Source organism: Sinocyclocheilus rhinocerous, unplaced genomic scaffold (assembly GCF_001515625.1).
Source record: "Sinocyclocheilus rhinocerous isolate Xijiao unplaced genomic scaffold, SAMN03320098_v1.1 scaffold1259, whole genome shotgun sequence".
Taxonomy (NCBI): Eukaryota; Metazoa; Chordata; class Actinopteri; order Cypriniformes; family Cyprinidae; genus Sinocyclocheilus; species Sinocyclocheilus rhinocerous.
In genome coordinates this window covers 615,902-636,607 of record NW_015650717.1, presented here as the reverse complement: position 1 = coordinate 636,607, position 20,706 = coordinate 615,902, and the positions used below count along the sequence as shown (strand labels likewise).

General features: G+C 40.0%; 1 protein-coding gene across 1 annotated transcript in view; it reads right to left on the bottom strand.

The window, feature by feature from the left end:
• The window catches only part of LOC107712524 (S phase cyclin A-associated protein in the endoplasmic reticulum-like), a 127,936-nt gene that overhangs the window by 29,358 nt on the left and 77,872 nt on the right, over positions 1-20,706 (bottom strand). Inside the window, exons 24-27 of the mRNA XM_016517814.1 lie at positions 18,773-18,896; positions 13,583-13,803; positions 8,462-8,617; positions 2,531-2,777 (exon numbers count right to left, since the gene is read on the bottom strand). Of these exons, the coding sequence (XP_016373300.1) occupies positions 2,531-2,777; positions 8,462-8,617; positions 13,583-13,803; positions 18,773-18,896 (748 nt within the window). The remainder of the gene's footprint in view (positions 1-2,530; positions 2,778-8,461; positions 8,618-13,582; positions 13,804-18,772; positions 18,897-20,706) is intronic.

The following is a 20,706-nucleotide window of genomic DNA, read 5'->3' as shown; positions in this document are numbered from 1 at the left end:
AAAAACAAATCTATGGAAGCCCATTTCCCCCAAAAAAAAAAAAAAAAGTTTTTTTTTCTCGCAACTGCAAGTTCACATCTTGAAATTCTGACTTTTTTTCTCAGAATTGTGAGATATACATTCGCAACAGAGTTATAAAGACAGAATTGCAGGATATAAACTCGCAATTGTGAGAAAAAAAAGTCAGAATTGTAAATTTCACAATTCAGAAATATAAAAAAGTCTGAATTAGACTTGCCGCGATAGACGGTGCTACAAAAAAAAGTCAGAATTGCAATTTTAATTTTGGAGTTTTCTGAATGCACCACCCAAGGCCAAAGAAACACCTACGTGCCACAAGCTGACCTACATAATATGAAAAGATGGATTATGCTCAATTATCAAAAAAGCCGAAAAAACACAACAATTAAAACCTTAGGCTGTGTTTTGTCTAGAAGCTCTGCTACTAAGCAACCAGATCTATTCTATAGGGCTATACTTATACATCCAGTCTGGTAACAGCTAAACCGGCATGAAAGACACCACCTCAATGAGTCTCTAGCTCAGGGTGGACTCTTATCCACATTATCTCATGAAATAATGTTAATGCATTACCCAGAATGCTGCTGGTACCTCCTATCTTGTGTTGAACTTGTTTTTTTCTATGTGGATATAACCAAAGTTAAAGGGATAGTTCATCCAAAAATGAAAATTCTGTCATTAATCACTCGCCCTCATGTCGTTCCAAACCTGCAAGACCTTTGTTCATCTTTGGAAGACAAATTAAGATATTTTTGATGAAATCCAAGAGCTTTCTGACCCTGTATAGACAGCAATGCAATTGACACATTCAAGGCCCAGAAATGTAGTAAGGACATCAATAAAATAGTCCATGTGACATCAGTGGTTCAACCTTAATTTTATAAAGCTACAAGAATACTTTTTATGCGCAAAGAAAACAAATATAACGACATTATTCGACAGTTTCTTCTCTTCCATGTCAGTCTTCAACGTGTGTTCACGACAGTACCGCTTGTAAACAAGGTTCAGTGCATACGTCATGGTACTCTCGTGAACTCGCATCGAAGACTGACATGGAAGACAAGAAATTGTTCAAATATCAAATATCTTATTTTGTGTTCTAAAGATGAACGAAGGTTTTACGGTTTTGGAACAACATGAGGGTGAGTAATTAATGACAAAATTAATTTTTGTGTGAACTATCCCTTAAAAGCTGAAATCCAAGTAAAAAGAGGAGTAGGAGAATACAGGGTATAAAGAATACACCTTCTGAACAATGAATCATGATTTTTACAGTTGCTCATCATTAGTACATTGTTTTAAGATCGATATAAATATTTATACTGTATATACACATTCCCATGACTGTGGGATTAAACAGCATTAAACTTGAATAGGTAAATTTACATTAAATTCAAACTAAACTATCAATACACTAATTTATACATTAATTGATATTTTCATAGAGTTTGAATCACTACTGCCGTCGCCACTGAAAAACTAGTAGCTACTTTTAGTTACTCCCCAATACTGACTAAAGTACAAAATCTAAATTGCCCATCATACTGATTCCCAGCTGTTTTGAATAGTTGGCACGAGAAACTGAAAAAGCCTGAGAGACACATTGAAGCAATTCATAGGTTTTTCGCCCTCCTCGTTCACGCCTAGGTGTTTACATGATGATTTAGCCTAGCGATACCGTTCTTGTCTCTTTATCATGCCGGCTGAAGTACAACCGGAGCCTGTGCACGTTATGCCACTCTCCGTCCGCATTACTCACCCAGAGCTTTCAACATGACTGGCCCGGGGTCAGAGGTCAGGTGTGTTTACATCCACCGGGTTAACGTTGTTCTGTGAAGAAACACTGATATCCTACCAGTGGCTCTGAGAGCATTTGGAGGAAACCCTGGCTGGTCCATTAGCTTGAGGCTTATGTCTTTACGGTTCACATTCGTGTGTGCAGACGTACCTACACAACCATTAATGAGAGCCCAGGAGCTTTTTATTGCTTTCAGAACGTCTGTCTGAAGGATGGGGCTGACAGATCTGCCGCTAGCTGAAGGCCAAACCAGTGGTCTGACTGCTGCGTTTAGAAAAAAACAAGCTGTGCGGCATTACTTTAAGCAGACAGGGTGGCTTCAGAGAGCTAAACTACTCTAACAGGATGGACAGCATACCGCAAAAGAGATGGTCATATACAAGCATCCTTCCGCAGAGCTTTGAATCAAAGAGGCAGGATCTCACAGATTGTAAACAGAACCAGAGCAAAAAGGTTATTCATCACATGAGGCGTAGCTCAACAGAGGGCTGCGGTACTTTTCAGAAGGTAAACATGGTCTTCTGGACTCTATAAAACACTTCTAGATTCTTTTTTCTCAGTGTCCTCAAGTCGGGCCCTAAAAACCTAGAAATTTGGTGTACTAACTAATTAAATGAATATTTACACTGAAGATTCGTCAGTGATATTCATTCAATTTTTCAACCGTTTGACACATCCATAACACACAGGAGCCACAACGGAAATGAATACCTGGAAGGCTGAGAGGTCCAGCAGGGCGAAGGTGTTGAGGAAACGCAGTCCCTGGAGGGCCACCTGGATGACGGCGGGGCTGTAAGGCTCCTGGGGGCCCACAGGGCCGGCTGAGAGAGAGTCAGGGAGGGCACTGTGGAGCAGGGTGCAGTATAGCATGTGGAGGACGCCCACCAGGTCGGTGCTCTGCAGGAGGGCCGTCAAACCGGTGGGGTCCTGACGTTTGTTGTCAAAGACGCTCAGGGAACTGAGAATGAGAATTGGAGGGTGAAAGAATTGCAATATGGTTATTATGCAATGTCCACTTTTTGAAAAATACTACTACTACTACTATTAATTATTATTAGTATTAATTCTATTAAAATTTTAGATGGCTGCCAATAACAACAATATTAATAATGATGATAATAATAATAATATCATTATTATAAAATCTATTTAACTCATTTTATCATGTTGCCAAAACTATTTATAATAATAATAATAATAATAATAAACAAATACTATTACAACAACAATAATAATACTAATAAATTATTTTTAATGTAATTGTTGGCAAAATAAGAAAGTTTTTAAAATCTAAAAATGTAAGACTTTTTTCATTCTATGCAGTGTTCTAAAGATTCTGTAGTAGATCATGCATATCCATATAAATATGCATATAAAAATTTAATAAAAAATTGCATACACTTCACAGCATTCTTCTCTTCTCTCTTTTTTTTTTTTTTTTTTTTTAATAGAAGGCAGTATGACAATCTGAACATAGCCTAAAATCAACAGACAGCTACAGACATTCAGAAAAAGCACATAACGTTGTGTAGGAAAATACTCTTATTCAAATATCCACAAATAAGATCAATCACACATGATGTCGTACAAAAGGCCACTTTGTTCAACAGGTAATATACCCTTTAACCAGTGACTGACACGCAAGAAAAAATAAAAATAAAATCAGGGTCAAAAATACCGTTATTTTATTAGCAAGGCCAAAGGTGCTTCTCATTGTATTACATGTATCAGGCCAGTACAAATAAAGTTCTCATGCTTATGCACCTTTCAATCTGAATCACTGGCCACTGCACAGGGCTGTTGTATGGTGCACAGTGTGGCAAAAGGTGGCAGGGGTGTGGTCTAAAAGCATAATAACCTGAGGTGTTGCTGGTTATTTGCTTAAGCCACAAAAACTGAAGACCCAGGATGTAGGGGAGTGTGGGATGTCTTGTCCCTGCGGCTTCTAGATTTACTTGCTAGACCAGAGCCTGTCCGTTCTGATATAAATAACGAAGGCAAGCCCCATCTGTGAAGCATGCCTATGGGGCAAATATGTTTAACTGGTAACATTTGGCCCTGCCTGGCTCAGGAATGAACACTGAGACACAGTGAGGGTGGCTGTAGTCTAATATATGAGGAGAGATAAGAAAGACTTTACACTTCAGAGCCTGGGATCAGGGACTGGAGATCAGAGAGAAAGACACAAAGAACAGAGGAGTAAAATAGAGATACAGGAAAAGAAAGAAGGGGCTATACATACATGCATACATATATGTATATATTATATAGTGTAGAGTGACGGATAAAATGTGATGGACAGAACTAAGTATAGAATAGATGTATAAAATGTACACTTACATGGACTAAATATGATGATAGATACATTAAATGCATGAATGTATGGAGAGAAGACAATAGAGCATATACGGGCAGATTTATAAAATGAATATAGAATGAAAAGCAAGACTGTGATGGCAGTTGTAAAATAAGAATGCACAGAATGTGGTGTATAACAGAACAGATATATAAAATCAATGTAGAGAATGTCCAGATAGACTGACAGAATTTGATGGACAGATTTATAGAATAAATGTAAGCATATTGAGAAGAAAAAAACAGAATTTGGTGGACATATTTATAGAATTAATGTGTAGAAGTGTAGTTATGGATAGAACATGGTGCACAAACAAATAATGAATGCATAGAGATGACAGAATGTAGTGGGGAGATATAGAATAAATGTATAGACTGCATAAACAGAATGTAATAAATGTGTAGAATGTACAGAGAAAAACAGTATACAGTGGCCAATGCTTAGAATGAATATATAGAATGTATAGAATTTGATAGAATGTGGAAGACAGATATAAATAATGAACATAGAACTTATGGAGATGGACAGAAAGTGGTGTATAGAATAAATATATAGAATTTATAGAGATGGATAGAATGTGATAGATTTATAGAATTAATGTACAGAGATGATAGAATGTGTTAAGAAAGAATGAATATATAGAACATATTGAAATGGACAGAATGTGGTGGCCAGATTATAGAATACACACAGAGAGATGGACAGAATGTGGAACAGATTAAAAAATAATCATACAGAGACAAATGCAATGTGACAAACTTAAAGATAGAATGAATGTATAGAACAGGGGTGTCCAAACTCGGTCCTGGAGGGCCAGTGTCCTGCAGAGTTTAGCTCCAACTTGCCTCAACACACCTGATTGGAAGTTTCTAGTATGCCTAGTAAGAGCTTGATTAGCTGCTTCAGGTGTGTTTAATTAGGGTTGGAGCTAAACTCTGCAGGACACTGGCCCTCCAGGACCGGGTTTGGACACCCCGGTGTAGAATATTTAAAGAAGTGAACAGAATGTAATTGACAGATATACAGAATGAATATCTAGAGTGTAGGGAGAGATGGAGGTAGAAGTGAGGTAAGGACATAATCTATAAATGTGACAAATCACCAACTGATCAGGTGAATCTTGGGGAAATTGAGCCTCTAAGCTATGAAGCTGACCGTCCAAACATCTCATACAACAATGACAATCCTGGAGCGCTCCACACAGCAACAGAAGAGCCAAAGTGGAGGGAAGCCTTGGAACTTGGACAGCCATCTGTCAGCCAATAGCACTGGCTCCACAACTATGCAAACTCACCTCATTCTCTGGCCATCTTGTGTTGCAGCACATTTAATTAAGACCCATCTTACCAGATTTACAGCAGCATGTATGTGTGTCTCAGTCAGGACAACACCCTGCAGATTAGCAGGATTGGTAACTTCATACCCCTGAGGGTCTGAGCAGAAGCGCTCCTTAAGGCTGATCTGAGACAAGAGCTTCTGTTACTGTCTCAGTGGCAAGAGTCTGGATTTTGGTATCAAGGGCTGATCCTTAAACAGCACAAAAGGGGCAGGTTCTACAAGGTGTCACATTGTAGTTGAGGATACGTCCGTGAACACTACACCAAGTGCACTGGAGGGGAAACAGACCTTTTGGTAAGCCAGGGGGGGAAAGGAGTGTCAAGCTCGGTGAAGGGGAAACCTCACCCTCAGCAATGAGATCACAGCAAGTGCAAGAGATCGGCTACTCGGGAATAAGCTTCCGGGTGGAAGCCACCTTGTGGGACTGATCTTGGCTCTGTGCCTCTCATCTACGTTTAACCTTAACCGGCGAAAGAAAATCCCCAGAACTGGTCTCAGTTCAGAGGAGAAGGGCAGTATCCGCCGAGACAGTCGTGATCAGTGTCCACATGAGGGAACAAAGACTTGGTTCTCACCGAGTGACTGTGCATGACGTACTTTACATCTCCTGACCCTGAAACAGGAGACAGCGGAGTGGGATGAAAGTGAAAGGCCTGACAGAGGCAATTTGAGCCTAACCACTGACCCCGAATCAGCATCGTCTGATCAGATCCATGCTTACAGCTAAACCTATGGTAATGCTGTTAGCGTCTATCTGATTTAAAGGGGTCATATGATGCTGCTAAAAAGAACATTACCACTGATTTGTAGTCGTGTCCTCTTTTGGAAGACCAAACAAAGTAGTTTCGCGTGTTAGAACGAGCCATTTTAGGTAGGCGTGGTTAACTCTTAACTTTTATAAAGAATATCTCTTTGGTTTTGAGACTTTAGTGTTTGCAACTTTACAGATCTTCTTTATGCACCAAGAGCTTGTAACACTCCAAAGAGAAAGGAAAAATTGAAATCGCATCATATGACCCCTTTAAAGAGGACGAGATAAAATATATCTGGAACTCTGATTTGCCATGAAACTATTTCCTTGAAGGAAAAGGACAATTTAATGACTCGAGAAAAAAATAAGGTTCCTAAGTCAGTCAAGGTGTCTAAAACTCTGCTGGATCCTTGACACCATGGCATAGAGTCAGAAAGGTAATGGGGTCAGGATCCGAATATGCCCCCGGAACCATTTCCCGACCCTTTTCCTGGTCTCTCTCCCAATACCTTCTAGTCGCTTTACACCAGGAGTGTTCAGACTTGCTTCTGTTGATTTGAATCCAACCCTGACCAAACTCACCTGCGCCAATAATCAAGGTTTGCAAGGTTTTCAAAGACTGCAGACAGGTGTATTAGACCAGAAACTTTGCAGGAAGGAAGATCCCCAGAAGCAGGATTGCACACCCCTGCTTTATAGCAAGGAAAAGCCCCATTAGTTAACTTTAAAAAAAATAAAGTCCCCTGATCCAAAGCAGAACAAGCAGATACTCCACCATTTCAATCTATTCTGACTGCAACACAAGCCACAACTCAGAAGCTAACATGTCGTCATTAGCTCAGCACAAGCGCTCCTTGACAAGCTTTCATTGGCATTGATGACTATCGATATTTAATCCCACCAAATACACTGGTAGTCGGTGACAGAAACACAAAGCACACGCTGTAAGAACAAATCCCAGGGTCTGGCAACTGCAAGTGAGCAGAGCAACTCGGAAATGTCTAACACGAATCACAAAGGGACAACTTCCTGGCCTTCAGCATAGTGAAGAATGACGGAATGGAGCGTTGACTTGATTATGAAAGATGTTGATTATGCTGCTGAGCAGGACTATTAAAGAGAAGAACTGGCACTGGAGTTTCTCACAGATATTCAGTGTCAGAAGCCAAAGGATGTTGGGAGAGACACTAGAGTTGTCATAACCAGCTGGGTGGCGTTATAGCATACAACAGCTGGAACAGAACATAGCTGGCCAATAAAGGAGGAGCTATGACCTTTGAAGAAACTCCAAAACCCAAGTGGAATGGACTGAAATATGAATTTGTGCAAATGCAAGGACTCATTCAGACTATAGTGGAGATCAAGAGAGTTTCATTCAAATTGTTCTGAAACACATCAGTAGCATGGTTGAAAATATATCACTATCACTTTCTTCCTACCTTTTATCACACCTTACAATCAGGTCTTTTTTTCAACATCACATTTCATGTTAGATCGTGTTTTCACAATGTACACAAACGACCACTCCTAAAATGTTTACAGTGCAATTTAACGAATGTCGAAAGCAACAGTGCAGCATCACAGTGATTCGTCTTTTCTGCAAGTCAGGGTCAGAGGTCAAAGGCGGGATATCACAAACTGTGACTGTGTGGTTAGCCTCTGTCAGCAGTTGTGCATGCACAAACGTACTCCGATGCACATTTGGGTGGGCCGCAGGCAGAAGTTTACAGTGCGGGGGGACAGAGCTGCGGGGCCGCTAGATGACTATCAGCACAGGCTCTGCAGGGCTAGTGTCAGACACTGGGAAATGAGCTGCTGATTGATGGGGCTGCTGTCTCTGGTCTGCACCTCTTCAGACATCTGAACAACAAAACTACAGTGGACTTCACCTATTAATTCAGATAGGAATGAGGTTATATACTAGTCTGGGGATGTTTGGGAAGGGTGCAACCACTATAAATAGATACTGTGGATGTATCATGGTACAGTGATTGTAGTATGATTGAACTTTAAGAACCCTATAGTACTAAATATCAACCATGGTAACTAGTAATTCAAAAGCAATTCAAAGAATACCAAAATATTGTAAAGATGTCCTGGTATATGCCATGCTACTTTTTTGTAAGCAGACTGGAGGGGCATTTCAAAGAGTGGATGACAATGGAGACAAATGAAGTAAACATTAGAAACCACTCACCGTCCAGTCACAGCAAAACACAACTTGCACATCCCATGGAGGAAAGCTGTGGCTTGCTCGAGAAAGGCAGCCATCTTGGGACTCTCGTCAATCGGTCCTTGTATGGACAGGAAACAGCCGTACAGCTTGTCGATCAAGCCCATGTTCACCACATAGCTGAGGGAAACAAGCCGAAATGCATCAGACTTGACTTAAAAAAACATTCGAATGACAATCACATGAATCATTTCCTTGAGTGGATTTTGGGTATATTTATAGTCAACATTTGTTTTCTGTTATTCGCCATTTTGGATGAAGTTTCCACCAAGTTTGCCACACTACGTAGGATTGCCTTCTCTGGGGAAAATGTGAAGGTGCCTTAAAGGGTTAGTTCACCCAAAAATGAAAATTCTGTCATTAATTACTCATCCTTATGTGGTTCCAAACCCGTTTTTTGACGCTTCGTGGTACTGTCGTGAACTTGCATCGAAGACTGACAGGGAAGAAAATAAATTGTTGAATAAAGTCATTATTTTTGTTTTCTTTGCACACAAAAAGTATTCTCGTAGCTTTATAAAATTAAGGTTGAACCACTGATGTCACATGGACTATTTTAACGATGCCTTTACTAACTTTCTGGGCCTTGAACGTGTCAATTGCGTTGCCGTCTATGCAGGGTCAGAAAGCTCTCGGATTTAATCAAAAATATCTTAATTTGTGTTCTGAAGATGAACGAAGGTCTTACGGGTTTGGAACGACATGAGGGCGAGTAATTAATGACAGAATTTTCATTTATGGGTGAACTATCCCTTTAATATTGGCCAAAATGAGAGCAGCTTATGGTTTTGGACTTTCTGTAACAGGCTTCAAAGTGGCAGAACACTTATGATACCTTAAAATGCTGTCTAAGTAGACAGCTCATGGTCATGAAGGCCACTGCAATCCAGAATACTCCTGGCCTGAAATCTGAGGTCTCATCTGAGCCCACAACTCCTGCCTATTATGTCTATATCTCTAATTTGTCTGGTCAAATGAAAGGTCTCATGACCGTGTTGGTCCGCACCCTCCTGGCTACAAATCAGGCCTAATTACAGTATTAGTGGATGACTGTGTCTCCGTGTGCCAGCTCAGATCTAGAACAGGAGAAAAGCCCCCCTTCTTCCCTCATGGCTCAGGTATTCTGTCCCTCCACCCTCTCGCACTGCTGAAAGTCTCCTGGCAGTCAATCACTGGACCTCCCAGCGAAGTCTGGGCCAGCGTTTTGTGGCTCCAGCGAGTCAGTGGCAGATTCGCATCTCACACGCTCCACTTTAGCTTCTGTTTCCCAGTCTGTATCTTTCTCCCCTTCATTCTCTCTTTTCTACTTCCCTCATACCTCCTTTTGTTATGGCTGTCAGTCAAATGAGGCTGCACTCAATTAAGGTAATTACAATTCTTCCTCCCCCTTCTTCTCAACAGGTCGGCCATCACCTGAACTAAAGCCCCTTGTTATGGCTTTATCCTCCTCTTGGGTTTGGCTCGAGCAGAAAGCAGCTTTCCACACACCATTGTGCAGCCTTTCAGACGCTTCATCCTGGCAACATAAGCCAAAGTGATCAGTCACGATTAGGTTCTTCCAAAGGTCTAGCGGACCTGGATGTGACTTATTCAGAGTTTTTCCACCTACATCAAATTAAATTCTACAAATTATGACCACTATCATTTGGTTTTCACTTTATTTTCTACATCGGACAGATACTGAGAGAAATGTGACCATTTTTTGGATTCGTGGCCAGCTGTTAATGCCTACATTGAGCCTTGCTGGTCATATGGGAAATGCAGGTTTGAATCTGGTCTTTGTACCACTTCTATTCCCCCCACAAGTCTGTTTCCTTTTTACTTTTACAGTCAATGAAAAACTAAAAAGGACAATTTCTTCTCTGCAGTTTTATTTTTGGTGATCCAGACACTGCTTGGTCTGTTCCGGCCATGTCTGTAAGGTCACTCCACGGTCACTGCACTGGGCTTGAGACTGCTCGTGTCAAACAAATCATGGGAGGGAACACTGAGGGATTGTGGGAAGCTTGGGATTCTTAGCAGGCTGGGCTGTCTGCCTTTCCTCAGAGAGCAAGGGAAAGCCCAGCATTGGCGCTCTCCTCCACACTGCCCTACTCTAATGCGGAGTTCAACTTCAAGTCGTGCACTTCCAGAAGGGAATTTTGGCTGATGTAAAGATGAAAAAACGTTGGTTTAGAGCACGGATATAAGAAGGAGTTTCAGGCTAAGTTAGGAAAGAGGTGCATCCAAGAGCATACTCCACCTAACAAATGTGCAGAAAGCCAGGGCCCTCATTTATCAACAACACGCTTTAGCTTCTGTTTCCCAGTCTGTATCTTTCTCCCCTTCATTCTCTCTTTTCTACTTCCCTCATACCTCCTTTTGTTATGGCTGTCAGTCAAATGAGGCTGCACTCAATTAAGGTAATTACAATTCTTCCTCCCCCTTCTTCTCAACAGGTCGGCCATCACCTGAACTAAAGCCCCTTGTTATGGCTTTATCCTCCTCTTGGGTTTGGCTCGAGCAGAAAGCAGCTTTCCACACACCATTGTGCAGCCTTTCAGACGCTTCATCCTGGCAACATAAGCCAAAGTGATCAGTCACGATTAGGTTCTTCCAAAGGTCTAGCGGACCTGGATGTGACTTATTCAGAGTTTTTCCACCTACATCAAATTAAATTCTACAAATTATGACCACTATCATTTGGTTTTCACTTTATTTTCTACATCGGACAGATACTGAGAGAAATGTGACCATTTTTTGGATTCGTGGCCAGCTGTTAATGCCTACATTGAGCCTTGCTGGTCATATGGGAAATGCAGGTTTGAATCTGGTCTTTGTACCACTTCTATTCCCCCCACAAGTCTGTTTCCTTTTTACTTTTACAGTCAATGAAAAACTAAAAAGGACAATTTCTTCTCTGCAGTTTTATTTTTGGTGATCCAGACACTGCTTGGTCTGTTCCGGCCATGTCTGTAAGGTCACTCCACGGTCACTGCACTGGGCTTGAGACTGCTCGTGTCAAACAAATCATGGGAGGGAACACTGAGGGATTGTGGGAAGCTTGGGATTCTTAGCAGGCTGGGCTGTCTGCCTTTCCTCAGAGAGCAAGGGAAAGCCCAGCATTGGCGCTCTCCTCCACACTGCCCTACTCTAATGCGGAGTTCAACTTCAAGTCGTGCACTTCCAGAAGGGAATTTTGGCTGATGTAAAGATGAAAAAACGTTGGTTTAGAGCACGGATATAAGAAGGAGTTTCAGGCTAAGTTAGGAAAGAGGTGCATCCAAGAGCATACTCCACCTAACAAATGTGCAGAAAGCCAGGGCCCTCATTTATCAACAACACGTAGAAAAGGTTCTATATTTTGTCCTACGAATGAAATTTAGAATGCAAGAACAAAAAAAAAATCCATATTTATCAAACGTGCATACGCGGTTCTTACGCACACCAGTAAGTAATCATTGTTGATAAATCCCACACGTTCTTAAGCACCATGCTCGTTCACGTTCATTGTCATTTGCATTCAGAAACGCCTCCAATAAACTATACAGGTGCATCTCAATAAATTAGAATGTCGTGGAAAAGTTTGTTAAATGTGAGCCAAAATCATCACAATTAAAAGAACCAAAGACTTAAACTACTTCAGTCTGTGTGCACTGAATTTATTTAATACACGAGTTTCACAATTTGAGTTGAATTACTGAAATAAATGAACTTTTCCATGACATTCTAATTTATTGAGATGCACCTGTATATGGTGACAACACCTCCCTTTATAAATCACGTGAATGTATAAATGTCCTCACCGAAATCATGGCAAAGAAAGCGGTACCGACTGAGAAGCCATTCTGTGCTCTCACTAAACAGATCAGAGCGCTCTTTGAAATGCGTTCTCTGCACAGTGCATGGTTTGCCTAATCTTCCAGCAAAGCGAGATCAGCCATGACACTATAGCTACATTTCAAATGACTTCCCACCTGCACGGCAAAAATAAAATAAAAAAGGCTTATATTACTTAGTATTTTTGTCTTGTTTCTAGTTAAAATATCTAAAAATTCTTAAATCAAGATGCATTTACTATATAAGCAAAACGATATTTAGTCTTGTTTCCTGGGGGGGGAAAAAAATCTAAATTAAGTGCATTTTGCTTAAAATAAGTAAAATTATCTGCCAGTTGGGTAAGAAAAATATTCTTGTTTTAAGAGGATTCTACTTGTTTTAAGCAAAATTCACTTTATTTAGATTTTTTCCCCCCAGGAAACAAGACTAAATATCTAATGTCTTTTTGCTTATCTAGTAAATGCATCTTGATTTAAGAAATTTTAGATATTTTGACTAGAAATAGGACAAAATAAATAGTTTATTGCTTTTTACACCAATTATGCAAATGTCTAGCTTGAACTATGAATTTATAAATTGAGTATTTGCAATTAAATAATACAGGAAATACGCAGCGGCACGTTCTTTTTGTAGTATCGCCATTCTACCACTAGATTCTCTGCGTAAGCATGCTCAGAGTTGTGCTTATATTTACACACATTCCTACGTTTAATTACAAGTTGTTAGATCCCACACTTTGCGTGAAACTGTTCTTACGCACTCATTACGCACACATCTGTGCGTACGCACTGTTGATAAATGAGGGCCCAGGTCTTTATTAATTGCACAAGATTGTCATTAAATTGGAGTAGACTTTTGAACAAATTTCCAAATTGTCTGTTCATGCTAACCTCTGGATCCATTCCAAGAGATCATTTCCTGCACAAGGGATCTCATTCCAAACTTTGAGAAATTCTTGTGTATTTTACATTGGAAAAAATACTGTTGCTAACAAGAGCCATGTCATGTTTTCCTGCCTCCATTTGCCTGATGAGCAGAAGGTGAGGTGTGTGGAAAAGGGAAATGAAAAAGGCAAACTTTAAGACGGCAAAGTAATTCAGGTAACTCTATGTACACTTTGCACTTGTTTGGCTGATTTTAAACCAGCACTGTTGTCCAAAAATGAATGTGATTATGTAACTTATGCGTTACTCAAACACTGGGCATAAGATTAGCATTCAAGAAGCTGAATCAGGAAGAGTCATGGAAAGAAAACAAAGCAATAACCTGATGAGATCTTGAGTACGTGTGTTGAAGTTCTCACTGGCAACAGGTTTGCTCTTGGCATTCGGAGTGCATATACGTGGAGCATCTCCATCCAAATTAGGTGGGTGCAACTGCCCCAGTACCTTGGCTACTGTCTGCAGAAGACCTGTAGTCAAACCCTCAAAGACCTGCTTATTGACACTGCGGCCGAAGATGGAATTGTCCTCATCTGGCACGAAGAGCTACGGAAACAGGTATAGATGTGTTAGACAGCATTGATGGAAACAGAAAAAGCCATTGTGAGAAGTAGTCACTACCCTGAATTTTAGTCACTACTCTGATACTACCAAGAAAAAAGACAATGGTGTCTAGACACGTTGGAGCTTTCATGTTTCATCAAGAGCTACAGATGAAACATCTTTGTCAACGGCTCTCAACATGTCTACGAGCGTGTCAAACATGGGAAGGTCTAAAACTACAGTCATGTTCAAACAACTGTAGGCATTTTCTTTAAACTCTGTTTAGAGCTTTGATACAATGTCGTTACCATAACTTACACCATTAAGCTGCAAATCCTTCTTTTGCTGCAGTTTACAAAAAACACAATCATATTAATTGCATCCCTACAAGACGTACAGTTTTCAAAGCAAACATTGAAACTGATTTGGAAAGGTCTAAAAATACCTTTTTAAATTTGCAAACACTTGCTCAACTGACTGATGGCTACCTCTTACAACAATCTTGGCAGTGACGGAGATCACTCAACAACGACCCGTGCTGGTCTCAATATCCGGCCCAGCACTGTTGCACAATAGACAGGGTCATTTAACCTCAGTTTGCATTTTAAAACATGTCCAATTAAAGCAGAGGGTGCAAATAAAAAGGATCCTGTCCTCTTTTGTTTCCACGCGCAAGCCATTAATCTTTGGTTGGAATCCTGATCCTCTAGCGCATAAATAACTACAAGGGTGCTGCTCTATTATTCATCAGCTCTGGGTTATAAATTGGTAGTTACAACTCGAAGCGACATTGGTCACTGGTGGCGTGCCAATGGCAGGCATACGAGAGGTATTCCCTTGTTGGCGGGCACCACTGGCAGGCTTGAGAAAGATAGGTCATGTAACAAGAATGGGAGCAAGGATAGGGAACATTAATGGATTTTTTCACTCAATGTTTATGCATCAAAGAGCGAAGCTTGCAAGGGCAATAACGTAAACAGTCTTCTTCCATGATCATTTACTTTTACGCCAACTACTGCCACAAACAGAATTATAATGGCGAGTTAGTTAATGCTAATTAAACCGTCAGCATGTTTATAGCTACCTACCTGAACCTTGAATAAAGTTTGTTGCTGCCACAGTAATGCAAGGACATATATTTAGCCAGTACAACTGAACCGTGATTTATTTAGATTTCTAAAAAAATTAAAATGCTTGTATTTAAAAACACTAATAAATAAATAAATAAATATAATTTGTTTCAAGACATTTGACATGTTTCCGTCCTGAAATCTCGTGTGGGTTGAACTAATTTTTTTACGCACCTCATCCCAAACCTTCCGTTGCAAATTCCAAAACGTCATTTTAGAGCTGATAACAGAGGCTTGAGCCATTGATATGCAGGCTAACGCAGTTATTAATGCAGTCTAATGCGGTTATTAGAGAGAGGGAGAGAGAGAGATTAAGTGCGTGTGAATACCTGCGTCTATGCGTCTCTCAGCAGCGTTCAGCAGCAGCGTCTACTAATAGCGAATCTTTAAGTTAAACTCCTTCATGAACCTCGCTACTGAGAAATGTCATGTAGCTTTTCAGCTGCGAAACTATTTTACTGATAAATTCGCGGTGCAGCGCTGACAAGAAGTTTCTGTTCGCGTCTCCGCGTGTCTGCACTGTGTGTGCGTCTGTGAGAGAGACTGGGAGAAAGAAAGCGTGATTTCCGTAGCCTACATAAAAAAGGTGGAAGACATGGAAATAGTTTGTCATTTTTTACCCTATTGTTTGTTATATTTATTTGCTCAATGTCTTGAGCAATGCGTAAATCCGGCCCTGTTAGACGGCAATCGGAAGTTATTACAAACACTCGATGGTGGTTTAAAGTGAGTTTTGAGTAAAAGCGGAATATAAATCTTATTTATTGTCGTATGTAGCATGACGCTACAGTTTGCTTGAATGGTCACACAACACGCGCTTTCGGTCGTGTAACGTTAGTATGAACGGACATCTGCATATGATTGGAACTCCACGCAGCTCCCGCGCTACTCTATACTGGTGTATTACAGTACCACGAGAGCTAAAGAGAGCAGATTGCTCCGTGCGCTTTCGAATCGCTCTCGCGGATGATCGATCTGCGCCGCACCTCTTCTAGTCGAACACACCGGCTAGTGCTGCAGGCTTATTGGCTCACTGACGCTGATGAGATTAACCCCTTAGGTATCGAAATTTGGTACCGAACGACAAGACGTTTTTCGATACTCGATGGTATCGAGGCAATTCGGTCGGTGCCTAAAAAGTATTGAGCTCGATACCCAGCCCTACTCCACACACGGTTCGGCATGCGCTAGGACCGCGGTTTAACTTTAATCTGACAATGCATCTGTAATATGGTTTGCTATAAATAACACGTAAAACAAACAGGGTTCGGCTAATGTGTGTTTCTGTTGATGGATGCGCATTCTGGCTTCCCAGTACATTACAACAACAGCGATGGAAAAAAAAAAAACATGAACAAACCATTCACTTTTGTTCAATGCGAATGCCGTAAACTGGAATATGAGCAGTCATTTATTCCGTCATCACCCGTGTGCTGACAGCGCGAGCGCACAGGTGAGACCTGAACAGCACACGTTGATATCTGTGTTTAAGCTAAACTCATTTAAGCTTTGCCAGTTTAAACATTTAAGAGCCAGAGGACGCAAGCTCGCGCGCGAAGTGAGAAGATTTGTGCGTGCGCTCATCCGAAGTGCGCAAACCCGTGCCTCAGAACCAGAACGCGCGCAAATATTAAGCTCTCTCTAAAGTATTGTGTTAGACCTACCTAAAAAAAACTGAAAATCACTGTTTATTTGATTTGTATCTTTACACTACTGTATTTATTTGTGCTGTTGCTTGTAGTTAGATTATTTTTATTTGACAGTATAGTTTTTCCCTAAACATAGCACATACCGAACCGTACCGAAACCGTGACTCTAAAAACGTGATACAAACCGAACTGTGAGTAAGTTGAACCGTTCCACCCCTAATATATACATATATATATATAATTTATATTTGAAATAAATTAATGAATTAGTGAGTCTTAATAATTAATTAGAAAAAAGCAATTCTGTAGCATATTTATTAATTTCCCAAAACATGACCATTTTGTTGTTTGCTATTATACAATTGTATGCGTCATATATAAGGTTTAATGCATTTAGGTGGTTTAAGACTACTCAGACATCATTGGTTAAAGACAAGAAATACAAACAGACTTTAGCACAGGTACAGCCCATGTTAAAATGGCAGTTTTTACAGAGGAGTAGGTTAGTATGCTGAGAGAGCAGGCAAAACCAGCTACATTCTCCACAAATCTAATTACAGAGAAGGGAAGGGTAGACGCCAATACTGGCCACACTGAAACACACACACACACGTAAACTGCTACATAGGTCAGCTTGCAAAAATAACTTGAATATCGTTCTTTACTGACTTATTCACTTCACTTGGGTGACTATTCTGTCCGTTTATATCAATCACATGTCAAATAATCAGCGGGCTGACTGCCTGTTGTGTTGAGTTTGAAATAAACCCCTGTACCCCCAGGAAATATTATGGCTTTTAGACTGGGACGCACACTGACTGGGGCTTAATGATTTGCCAAACCAATGTTTCTTGCGCAAACACACACCCGCAAGCCCTATATGACTCAGTCACTGGGTCTCATTCACTAATTGAATGCACATATTAAAACGTAAAACCTGAACGCTGTAGTACAGACAAAAAATAAGGGATAGACGCAATGCGAAATGTGATTCAGCAGTAGAGCTTTCCCAGACCTTAAGATGATTCAGTGAGTCATATAAACAAGAGAAATGTTGTATGTATTAAAATCCATTTTGGCGCTTGCTTTAAACTGGTAGATGAGCTACATATGCTCTGGCAATATGAACAAGACAGAAATGACCCTTTAAACATGACAAACATCACTTCAGGCCTTTAAAAGCTGAAGTGGAAGTCACATCCTAAAAGTATTAGTTCACCACAAAAATGAAAATTCCATCAGTTTTTGCTCTCCTTCATGTCGTTCCAAGCCCGTATGACTTTCTTTTTTAAGTGGAACACAAAAGGAGATATTTTAAACGAAGTACTGGTCGCACTTTTACATGCAGTCATAATAAATGGGAAGTGGTTCCCATTTATTATGCATCTCTAAATAATTGATAAAAAAAAAAAAAAAAAAAAACTTTACAATTTTCTGTTAAATAAACTGGTAATTTCTAGTAAATACATTTCTGTCACAGTTTCTTCAAGTTAAAGCAAACTTTTATTTTGACGGGTTGTGAAGACCTTTAGGTTTCTGTTTGTGTATGACATGACAATAGTTTTTCTCACAAGAAACAGTAAATGCTAATGAAGTGACTCTCAGAGCAGTTCTAGAGATCATGTGCGTGTGTTCATCTGCTCATATATTGAGGCAGCAGAGGCTGAAAACAGCCAGCGTCACGCGCATGTGTGTGTAGTAAACAAAATCGCGCGTCTGCGCCATTCATTCACACAGAGACGAGCAGAACATGCAGAATTCATATTTAAAGAGTCTTTTTGCGGCTTAATATTCACAGACACTAGTCTATGTTGCATTTTGATTTTAAGTGTACTGACCTACTTTTTGATTTATTCATCCAAAATTTGGCAAATTCCGTGACATTCTGCATTATATGGTAAATTCCGTTTTTATGACCGGATTCCACAATTCCATCCGCGTTTTCCACATCGTGGAAATCATAGGGCTCTACATTATGTGGAAACAGGTGGCCAGGATATTACAATTTTGGGATGCATAGAAGAAAGTAAGTCAAAGTTTTGGAATGGCATGAGGGTGATTTTTATTTTTGGTTGAACTATCCCTTCAAATGACAATAGTGTAGTGACAAAAACGTGGATTTACGGCACACAAAGATCCTAAAACCGAGCATGATTAGGCAAACTCAAGTAAGCTTGAGCCACTAATACTCACTGTTAACTGATGGAGGAGAAGGTCCATGAGAAAGGTAATTTTGTTGCTGTAGAGAACATAGGAACAGTTGTTGTGGCAGTGTACACAGGACAGGTAATACGTGTTCACGGCAGTGCAGAGGGACCTAAAGAGAAAGAGAGAGGGGGGATTAGTTTTCAAAAGCCGACTGCTTCTCCTGTTTTGAGGTTTCCATCTAAATGATCAGGATACAAAGCAGGCCCCATATAAACATTTCAGGGTCACTCTGACTCGCAGTGTAAAAGATCGCCAATCAGATGAGCCGGGTTCTCTGCCGTAATACAGTAAGGTTATCTGAGGAAATTGACACTTAAAGCTTAGAGTGTGAACATCGCATGCAATCCAAGAAGCATGACAACGCTTGGAATATTACGCTCAAGGGAGTTTCTCTCAGCAACAGCTCCTTACGCAATGCTGAGGAGAAAACATGAGATGTGCCCTAATGAGGGCTCAGTCGCTCACAGAAAAGAACGACTGTGGTATTAGTATGATTTTTTTGGGACATGATACCATGGTAAGTTTTTTTTTTGGTCACTTTATTTTAAGGTCCAATTCTCGCTATTAACAAACCATTAACTACTACTTTTCCCTTAAACTCCTAATTTGCTGATTATTAATAGAAAGGTAGTTGTTAAGTTTAGGTATTGGTAGGATTAGGGATGTAGAATATTGTCATGCACAATAAGTACTAATAAACAGCCAATATGTTAATAATAGGCATGCAATTAAGCAGCTAATTAATAGTGAGAATTGATCCCTATACTAAAGTGTTACTTTTTTTTTTTTTTGAACAACCATGATGGTTAAAAAAAAGAAACCAAACACACACACACACACACACACAAAACAACAACACTTTTTAAACTGCCATGGAAACATGACGCTTTAAATACGATGATTAAGGGACCTTGTATCAAAACCTATTTATACAGTAAAAATGAATAAATGGGTTTTGATACAAGGTCCCTTGATCATCTCTAGATCCCTAGACACACACACTACCTTTCATTGTTTTAAATAAATGCATGCCACTTTATTCAAATGTATCTTGTATGATAAAACAGCGTTGCTTTTTTTCCCACATACGCACGACTGGAAGGAGCGGTAGCGGTCGACTGTGGCGTAATAAAAGCTCCGCTGCTTTCGAGCCATCTGTCACGGTCGTTCAGCGGCCTCGTTTCTCTTCGACGGCTTTCAGCCTCACCCTGCTTCACTACGTTAATAAATCCTTAGCTCATCCACGAACATGATTTCTGCCCGAGTCCCGTCGGATTGCATCGGCTGTGGGGATGAAGACGACAACTCCCATGATTCCACACTCAGTCACGGCGTCATCAAACTACGCCTTTGTCTCTTTGTTTATTTCGAATACGCACCCTCTAGAGGCGAAAATTACATATTGTGCCTTTAAATAGATCAAAAGTGACATTTTAATAAACATTTCAAAATAAATACTTACTATTCATTAAAGAATCCTCAAAAAAATGTATCACGGTTTCCACAAAAAATATTAAGCAGCAATAACCGTTTTCAGCACTGATAATAAAAAAAAAGTCTTTTGAAACAACAGCATATTAGAATGATTTCTGAAGAACCATGTGACACTGATGACTGGAGTAACGATGTAGAAAATTCAACTTTGCATCACAGGAATAAATTACATTTTAAAATGTATTTAAATAGAAAAAAATTATTCTAAATTGCAATAATATTTCACAATATTACAGTTTTTACTGTATTTTTGATCAAATAAATGCAGCCTTCGCCAACATAAGAAAATTCTTTCAAAAACATTTTAAAAAATCTCTTAACCAACCCCATACTTATATATAAAATAAGACACCATGGCATTCTCACTGCACCGTAGTACTGCCACAGCTCTTTATTGTAAGGGATCTAACAACCGACTCAATTAG